At 36.9% G+C, this 10,194-nt stretch overlaps 1 protein-coding gene and 1 pseudogene across 1 annotated transcript; one reads left to right on the top strand and one right to left on the bottom strand.

Annotated features, from left to right (window-relative positions):
- The first annotated feature begins 472 nt into the window (after positions 1-472).
- On the top strand, positions 473-3,940 carry LOC104443999 (GDSL esterase/lipase At4g10955). The gene is given in 4 exon segments (XM_039302791.1): positions 473-535; positions 2,102-2,151; positions 2,895-3,240; positions 3,242-3,940. Coding segments are annotated over 4 exon segments (1,080 nt in total). The 3' UTR covers positions 3,863-3,940.
- A 2,961-nt stretch (positions 3,941-6,901) lies between these two features.
- On the bottom strand, positions 6,902-8,733 carry LOC108959847 (annotated as a pseudogene).
- Positions 8,734-10,194: the final 1,461 nt, after the last annotated feature.

Genomic DNA, 10,194 nt, shown 5'->3' with positions numbered 1-10,194 from the left:
GTTTTCAGATTTTGGGTTGCATTTGTATCCGCGAACGCTTTCTCTCTGTGTACGCGTTGGGGTTGTGATTTTGCCTTGGGGACGTTGAATTTCCGATTCGTGATGATCGATTTTTGAGGTCAGAAAGTGAAAGGAGTGAACTTTGTCGAAATGGCATTGTGGGTGTGATGGTTCGCTTTGTGGGTGTTAAGTAATTGCATTGGACGAGGTTCGGTTACTCCTTTTTCTTTGTGGGGCTTTGCATATGTCACTGGGGTTGTGGAATTTCTCTCTATCTCTGTGGCTGATAGTGGAGTGGTTGTGCAGATACTCGTTAATCTTTTAGGGGGTTTCCGTTGAATCATCGTGAATAGGTCAGGTTTTGCGTATGTTTATGCCCTTTTTGAGATGAGGCAGTTCTATTAGTAAGCTGCAGTAGAGGTCAAACTTTTGGTAGTTTTGCTCAAATTCATCAGTTTTCAGTGCACGCGGTATGGCTTCGACAGTATTTGTGTGCTTGCATTCCTGTTTGATGTGCACATATACCTTTTTCCAGGTCTGTCTATGTGCGTTTTCTGGTGCGCGTTGTGCTTGTTTAATATGACAACAATAAGAAAACAATAAGAAGCACGCTGTGTGTTGAATTTCAAAGTAAAGAAAAGTTTGTATAAGCCAACGAAGAGATGTGCATTATTTTTGTTGGAAAAAGATATGGTATGCTGGATTTGTTTTGAATTTGGATGTCATCACACTTTGTTTATCTTATTCTGCCCTTTTTTTCATTTGGATCTTTTTCTACCTGCTTGGCTATCACCATATTACAAGGTACAAAATACAAGACCAATGTTCAAAACCACATTTCCAATGTTTAAAAATGGGACTATCTTGGGACACCTGTTCATTGCTAAACAAACTCCAGTTTGACCTACGACCCAGAAATCTCGGAAAAGGGGGCAGATATGTCTAATAAAAAATCTGTATCAACTTAGCCAAGTTAGAAAAAATCAAGCTTAGCCGTTCCTCCTCTCATGACCCGTTTCTTTCCATTTAATTGAATTCTATCTATTGTTACATTGCCATGTGCATATTGATTGTGAGATTGTTTGGAATGAATTGATTGTCATTAGGAGCAATCCAGTGCAAGCTCTCTCCCTAGAGTAATTTGAATTTTATTCGTGAAGAATTAGAGCTTGGGGATGGCAATGATCTTTTCTATAATCAAACTTCCACTTTTTCTCCTTTTCCTATTTGTTTATCTGTTCGACCATTTTGTTACAACTTAGAAGTTGCAAAAAGAAATATTTTCCTTAATGTCTTTTCAGATTTTTGTTGCATAATAAACTGCTTGATCTTTTGGGGTAAGTGGAAGTTGATAGGATGTAGATTAAGGCATTATCTGAAGAGGGAAGATTATTCAGAATCATTTGGGCCAGCTCAACTCCCTCCCGGACCTCTTTGTAGTTGCTTTTTTAGTGACTGGTATAATTTTTTATTTTTTAAATATTTTTATTTTATTTTTCTATTTTCTTTCTTATTTTTCTTATTTATCTACTGGTCTGGACACGTTGAGGCCGCCGGCCCTCGCCGGTCGGTCGCCGGCCAAAGAAAAAAGAAAGAAAAAGAAGAAGAAAAGAAAAAAACAAAAAGAGAAGTGTTTCTAGATCCAAAACAAGAAACAAGCTGTTTCAAATCGGGAACAAAAAAAAGTTTTGGAACAAAAACGTAAACAAACGCGTTTTTTTTTTTTTTTTTTTTTGAAACAGGTTGCAAACAAAATATAAGCTCATAATTCAACAGTCCAAATTATTAGTGTCTCAGCGGATTACTTTTCTCCCTGACTTTACATGATTATTGGAGAAAAAGAAGGTTCCCAATGCCTAACAGTTGTGTGGAACTGAAAACTTCATGAGGCAGCTTAAAATAGTTACATGTGCTAAGAAAGATACACAGTTGATCCTCATAGTACATAGATTTAATTACAGTGAAAAGAGTCTGCTGTTATGCACATGACACTAGCCATTGTTGTTTACTAACTGCCACATGGAATTTTCAATTTTGAGCAGGTTTCACAGATACAAAGGAGAAGTCTTAAATGAACCTGTGAGATTATGGTCTCTGAGAGGAAATTTTTTTTAACCTTTCAGGGCCCTTGCACCTTACTTGCGTTGACTGGTAAGACCTTCAGATTCTCTTTACTCATTGAACAAAAGGCTTAAGTCATAGCTTTTATGTTTCCATCATGTCTTATCAAAATTCCCAAAGTTTCCTACACCTTTGTCTCGATTATTTGGTGATGGTTAATTACTGTCATACTGGACTTTTTAGCATGCAAAATAAGCACTGTTCAAGCAGGTTTATAGAACCGACAAAGAATGTGTTCTATCTACTTCTGAATTTGATTTGTGTTCTTAACAGACAAACTTCCCTAATGTGCCACGGGCGCTTGTCTCCCTTTGGAATTTATTTAAGCTGAGGGATACTTATCTCCAGTTGCTTCATCAGAGTTTTGCTAGATGCTAAACCGAAAAGGAGGAACTTTGCTAGATATGTGACCTTTATATGTCATAGGCTGTTATCGCTATGTGTTGGTTTGCCCGCGCATGCACCATATATTGTAACTTCATCCTCCACAGTTGCCATTTAATACTCTATTGGTTCATGGACACATCCAATTCGTAGTTTTTGGACAGAAGCAGCATGTGGGTGCCAGCTTTTCATTCTGCACCAAGTTCAGACTGCATGAGAAGCTTTTTAAAAATATGGCATTTTAAACTTCTCTCAAATCCATTGTTTGGCTCTTGAGTTTCTTTTTCTTTTTGCGTGAAACAATGATATGAGCATTTAGCTTAGTCTAGCCACAATTCTTATCCGCAAACATATTGATGAAAATAACATATTATGAACTTCTAACATAGGAATAATGTGCATCATCGGAGGTCAGTTGCTGCTTGTTTAGTTCAAGGTGTCTATATCTTAGAGCGGGACCGCCAGGAGAAACGTGAAGGTCCCCAGGCTCTTGCTCCTCCTTGGTGGGAATTTTTCAATTTTCAGTTGCTGCGCAAACTTGTAGATAACGTCGACTCTTCTATCTTTGGTGCCATCTTTGAGTATAAGCCTCCATCATCCTCAGGGAACCACTCAGCAGATGGACCGCATTTCGTGGTTGCCTTCCGGGGCACTATGACCAAGAAAGAATCGGTCTCTCGAGATATTAGGCTGGATCTTCACTTTATCCAGCATGGGCTCCACTCCACATCTCGCTTTCGAGACTGCCATGCAGGCGGTACGAAATATGGTTGCAACTGCTGGCGAGTCTAGGGTCTGGTTAGCTGGCCACTCCCTGGGGTCTGCCCTTGCTCTGCTAGCAGGAAAGAACATGGCGAAAACGGGATTTTTTCTCGAGTCTTTCCTCTTCAATCCGCCTTATGTGTCTGCCCCGGTTGAGAAGATCAAGAATACTAAAGTGAAGCTCGGTATTCGCTTCACCACCAGCGTGATCACAGCTGGGCTCACGTTAGCCATGAAGGCTCCACATCTCAGGAATCAATCTGCCGATTCTTTTGCTGCTTTATCTGCTTGGGTCCCTCAACTGTATGTCAATGCAGCTGATCACGTCTGTTCAGAGTACATTGGCTATTTTGAGCACCGAAACAAGATGAAAGAGATCGGAGCAGGAGCTATCGAGAAGTTAGCTACTCCGCACTCTATTGGATCGCTGTTCATGAGCGCAATGGGGAAGCAGGCAGAGCCTTTGCACCTAATCCCCTCCGCAAATCTGTCAGTCAATTTAAATCCATCGCCGGAGTTCAAGAGGGCGCATGGTATTCACCAGTGGTGGGGACATGACCTGAACCTGCAATCCAAAGTTTACAAGTACAGTTAGTATTGGTGGTATTGTTGGACCATTTGATGTTGTATATGCATTTGTATCTGATGGTGTGATTGAACCTCCACAAGCCATTGGATAACCTCCACAAGCCATTGGATAAAGTGAAAGGCAGTGGTTTGCGATCACTCACGAGTTAACTGCTGAGTTGTTTGTCTAAAAGCAATGTAATCTGGATTCTAACCTGAATCAAATAGAGATGCCAGATTGAGTTCTCGGAAGAAAATGGCGGAGGAAAATAAAAAGGGAAAGAGAAATGGAAAATAATAGTAATTTTAAGAATATTTTCTTATTTTGGTGTCAAAACTGCCAAAAAATTTCCTTTGACTAGTCATTTCTTATATGGGGTTTCCTTACTTTGGCTCACTGAACTCAGGACACAATTTAGTCCACCAATGATGAAGAAGGTCAAACTGCTCAAATGATCCCTAAAGAGAACATCAGCAATCCAAAATATACCGTCAGTGCATCCCCTCACCCTCCACCGAAAGAGTGGGTTTGACAGGTGGGCTAATTATACTTAGGGGTTGTTCAGGTTTAATTAAATTTTAGATTTTTTCGGACCCTTTTATCGGAAATGAATTTTATCTTGGTGATCGTGGTGAAGTCCGTTTATTTAATTGGGCTTTTATTTTGAGCTAAATTGAATTTTTAATATTTATTAATTAATTAATTTTCGAAATTAAGGCCGAGATGAGAGACGACCGGAATTTCATGCTAATTGTCATGGCGTAGTCCGTTTATTTAATTGAGCTTTAAATTGTATGGAATTGATTTAAATTGTGAATTTTAGGGTATGTCATTATTGAGTTGATTTGATTATTTGATTGAGAAAGACTCGGTGAATTGGAATATCACCTGGAGAATGCACGTGAGTTCAGTGGTTGAATATGTCATCTTGGCGAAGAGGTCGCCTAAGAGAATGCATGTGGCTCGGAGACTCGGTATGTCCTCCCGGAGAATGTCCTCGGTGATTTGATGTCATTTTTCGTGGCTCGGTGATCGATGCGTCACTTTGGCGAACTAGTTTAGAGCATCTAAAAGAGCACGTGGCTCGGTTGTACCACCTTGGCGAAGAGGTCGCCTTAGAGGATGCACATGGGCTCAAGGTTTGAGAAATACTTGGAGAATGCACATGGCCTAGCTTTTAGCCATCTTTTGCATGTTTAGGTAGCCTATAGTGGTAGAACTTGCTGAGATGTAGTCTCTTGGCTGAAGTGAGACTCGAGGAGGAGAAAGATTTTTTAAGAAAGAAGAAGATGATCCAAAAAGGGATCCTGAGTACGACCGGATGAGGAGAGTCTTTTGGGAATCACTTTAAGTTATGTTCTGTATAAAAGTATGGTTGTGAATTTCAATATGAAAAATATGGTATTGCTTTCCTATTCCATTGAGGGAAATGCTGTACTTAATAAATGAAATGGTCGGTGAAACCCATGCCAGATTGAGTTCTATGGCATATTTTCTTTTTGGTGTCAAAATTTGAACTCAGGACACAATTTAGTCCACCGATTATGGAAAAAAGGTCAAACTACTCAGGTGATCCCTAAAGAGGCAAAATAAGTCAGATCTAATGTTTTTTTTTTTTTTTTTTTTGCCATCTTTTGTGTGGTTGTGCATACAGAGTCTTCAACCCCTTGATATGCCAAGAAATATAATATTGGGTAAGTCAGATCTAATTTAGAACGTTAAGAAAGGTTGGGTGATCATGGGTGCTTTCTCACCGAATGGAAAGTCCTTTTCTTCACATATTTCCAGTGCATATCAAGTGATCAACAACTCTTATAGGAAATAGTTTTGATAAAAAAGCATGAATCTCAAATGACAGCATCTAACAATACCAAGATTTAAATTCATGAACTTTTGCAACTAATTTGAGTTTTTATTTCTTTTCATTTGATTTAATATTTGCCACTTTTGAAATATAGAGAGAATTTATGAAAATGAAAAAGGAAGACAAAGGATTGGATAATTATTCTAGTCAATTTTCAAATTTTCAATTAATACCATGAAAAACCTTAAATTAGTACATCTGTAATAAATTTATCAAAAATTAATTTTTGGATCATAAAAAATCCCAATTTGGTAGACACATGACACATTAACTCTCCGTTAGCTCCCGTCAAATTTTATCGTTAAATTATTGAGTTTTATGACACATCGCAATTAACGTGATAATGCCCTTATATTTACTAGTATTGTAGGGTGCTCCACAGCCTTGCCACGACAAAAAAACAAGGAAAATCATAAAAAGGTTTGGTTCAAAGTTCATCAAGAATGGATCGGCTGACGTGCTAAGAATATCCATGCTAAAGCCGTGATAAAGATACGGAAAAGACTCCTAGCATGATGAGCGATTGGGCAATATGTCATCATAAAGCCATCATAATGTTCAACTACTTGTTGGTCATCACGTGATAGGTAGTACGTCATGATATCCGATACTACATCATCATTAGAAGGGTAGGAAACTTTGAGTCAGTGCAATCAATTTGAAACTAAATATGCATTCTTACGGACTTCAATACTCAATTAAGGATATTTCATTATGATTGCATCAAAGTAGTCTAGTAAAAGCATCACTTATATGAGGATGGTACATGAGATACTATGCTATAAATACTCTTTTCTTGAGAAAAGTAGAGTATCCTAAAATTTCCACCATTCTTTTAATTAACTCCAGCGATGGTAGATGAGACTCGATAATTCGTTTTGAGAAAAATCATGCATGCAATATTCTAACATTACATTATCATGTAGAAACAACTTAACAATATCTCAATCCATTTTTAGGAGTCAAAACTTACCGCTGGTCCATGGTACTATAATGAAAACTGTCAAGCCAAACTATCCATTGGTCATACCTAGCATTAACCTTTACCATCCGTATAAAAAGAGCTACTCATACCTTAAACACTTGAACAACTTGCTATAGAATGTTTACGGCACCAGCTCGAAAGTACACAAGCAAGTAGATGAGGGCCATAAAGCATCAACCTTACAAAAAATAAACAAGATGCACTATAAAATGTTGCTTTAGAAACCATTCAAATCCACAGGAACAATCACAAATGAGAAGTGGACATATGAAGTTTGACCAACACATCTATACCATATTGGAAGATGCCTAAATGCAAGATAGCAATGTCCTATATAGAATCTTGTCAGAGATAGACCTATTGGGTGGTTTTAGGCTTTCTTCACCCCCCAAAACTATTTCAAAAGATAAGAGCATCTCTCACAAATTGACCACCGGTCCCTTTCATAATGGATATGGGACAATATCAACAATTTCTCTTGATTGAGTGGTTTTTGGCCTTTCACTTCAAAAGCTAACTTGAGACTTTCCTTTACATTTATAAACTGACCATGAGCCTCTTTTATAATGGATGTGGGACAACTTAAAATACTAACAATATTGAAGGGAGAATATTTAAATCCTGCAAACCTTCCAAAATGTCATTGAAAGACACATTTCCATTACAGTCCGAATCATACACATTGAAAATCACTGCAGGAAGGGAAGATTTACAACATCAGGCAACTCATCCCACCGAAGCTGATGGGTCTCTAAAAATTAACATTTTTAAATATAATTTATGGCTTCACAATACGTGACTAAAACTCGTAAACATATCTTCAACCACAGATAATTTCATAACCCCAAAAAGGCGAAGCAAACAAAAGCTTTCAACCGCCGGATTCGTTTCCTTTTGTGGGTTCGAAACAGTTCGATTCTAATTGAGCTCATTTACTGGTCTCGCCTCCAGTTGGTTTCATTATTCCCACATCTAAGGAATTATACTGCCAGGATTCGGTATGTTACGAGGCACACCAGTGCTGGTTTCCAACTTTTTGATTGCTTCGATTTGAATATAATGCGAAGAGCTGCTTAAATAAGCCAATCAATTTCTTTTATACAGATACCAACACAACCTTGCTTCTTGTCTTCTATGTGATTTTCAAAGAGTAGAAATTTTTTTCACAAATTAAACCGGTCCGACAAAGCTCATTTCAGAACAAAGTGTCGAAAGATGGCAACTTTCACACGGGGTCACAGTCTGAGTAAACTTACATTCAATCTTCTGCTGTTTGCTAGTTTTGGTTTTGGCACTAAAAGCAGACAAAAATGCCACAAAATCCCTGAAATTCAAGCCGTCCACCATCTTAAGCAGCCTCTTTGTCAGTAAAGAAAGAACGCAGTATCAGCATGCCACTCACAGATGAAATCTGATGCGTCTCCTCAAAGCAACAGCTATGGGCACCAGCCGAATAAGTGGAATCGATAAGAATTCATCTGCTCAGATAAACCTTTTTGCATTCCGATCAAGTTGGCAAATCTCTTGTACAACGACACATTCTCTTGCTGGGAAACTGAACCAACACCAGAAGAACATCGATTGATGAATCCCGATTAATTAGAAAAGAGCCAGTTGAAGGTGGAGAAAACCAAAATAGAACTAGAAACTCACAAAGATTATTACAGCGGTCTTGAACTTCTTCAATATCATATTGGGTCAGCATGGACGACGCATTCCCCATTGATGTCCCAAAGCCGTCGAGAAATTGAGATGGAAAGCACGAACTTAGCTGGAAATTAAAAGAAGAAGAGCCATTCATGTCTGCCGAGTGACAAAGCCGTAAACGATTGAGTCAAGAAATTAATGAGAGAAGAGAACAGCCGCAACAGTCAAACCCAAATGAATGATGATCAATCTCTGGCATCCAGAAAGTTTATGGAGAAACAGTTATGTGAATTAGATATCCCAAGCACGATCGCGGACACAGCCCTTGGGCTCTCCAGAATCTGTTTGGTGAATGGAGCAATTATCTGGCCCAGCTAAAAGGAGTTACAGTAGTCTTTCAAGCCAACTAAGTTGCGATTAGATTGCGAAAGCGTCCCTTCCTTTTAAGGTTGGGATAGGATAATATTTATCTTACTTTGTATTTGGTTCCTCCCCAAAGGAGAAAAAAAATCGGATATAAAGTGATATATTCTAGATAAAATTATCCCATGGATGAGCCAAGATAAAAATGGATATGTTTTCTAATATTCATCATATAAAAGCTATCCTTCTCAAATAACAAACTTCTTAAGTAATAAACTAAAATAATAATAAAATATAAATGTTATTTGAATTCTAATGTTAAAAAATAAAATGACCAATAAAATAATTTGGTTTTCATTAATTCCTATTATTATTTATATATTTGAAACTTTTTCTGCTCTATAATAAATATTTTGTATATATATTTAGTATCTATATTATCATGTATTATCAGAATAATAGTAATAATATTTTTTAACAAATGAATGGAGAGAATTAAAAAATTTAAAAATATATGGAGAAATAATAAAAAATAATTAAACAAAAATGAAGTAGAAGAACCCATATTTTCAATGAACAAATTAAAATTTGAAAATGATTGTTCTAATTCTCGAAGAATAAGAGGCAATGAAATTTCTCAAAAAAAAAAAACCACCATCTCCCTCTTCTTCTCTTCTATATCTTTCGTTCATATTGAAATTTCACAACTCATGTATAGTTTATTAGTTCACGTCAAAGCTCCACAAGAACGGTGAGAAAGTTGAAGCTCCTCCTTTGTAGCTCTCTAGTTCATGTCAAGAAGTTCACGAAAGCAGCAAGAGAGTGGAAACTCCTTCTCCTTCATAACTTTGTTATTTATGTTGAAGTTTCATGAAAGTAACGAGAAAGTCAAAGCAATATATTTTTCGTAATTGCAAAAGTGAATGATCGTATTTTCTTTTTTACTAAATTTGATAGTGAATTACAAGATATTTTTACAATCTCCAATTTTGATTTTTCATGTTTATTTTACACTGATAAGTCGTAAATACCATATAATGGACATGATAGGACATGAAAATATCCAGCTTTATTATTGCGATTCATCGAACAATGATAATATCGTAAAATCCATGAATTTTATATCATATCTTATTCAATCATATCCTGATTAGAATTCTAAATGCCTAAACGTAGTCTTTGGGATTTGTTACATTTAAAAATCAATTATGTTCTTTGGGATTTTTATGTTTAAATACTTCAGCAAAATGAATGGTATCATATCTTGTAACATGATAATTGCTTCATAAATAAGTTTCAAAAAAAGAAGGTTCTTTCGCAACCCCAAGATCTCCATAACCAGAACAAGAACATGTATAATTGAAAAAAAAAAACTTAGGTCCAGTCTTGGAAGGAAAAGAAAACATATCTCTAAAATCCTCTCATTGCCCTCAAAATGAATGGTTTATCTTGTAACATGATAATTCACTATTTATGTCAACTTTACAAGCCAAGCTCAAC

The sequence above is a fragment of the Eucalyptus grandis genome, chromosome 10 (assembly GCF_016545825.1).
Source record: "Eucalyptus grandis isolate ANBG69807.140 chromosome 10, ASM1654582v1, whole genome shotgun sequence".
Lineage (NCBI taxonomy): Eukaryota > Viridiplantae > Streptophyta > Magnoliopsida > Myrtales > Myrtaceae > Eucalyptus > Eucalyptus grandis.
This window is presented reverse-complemented; position numbering and strand designations above follow the sequence as displayed.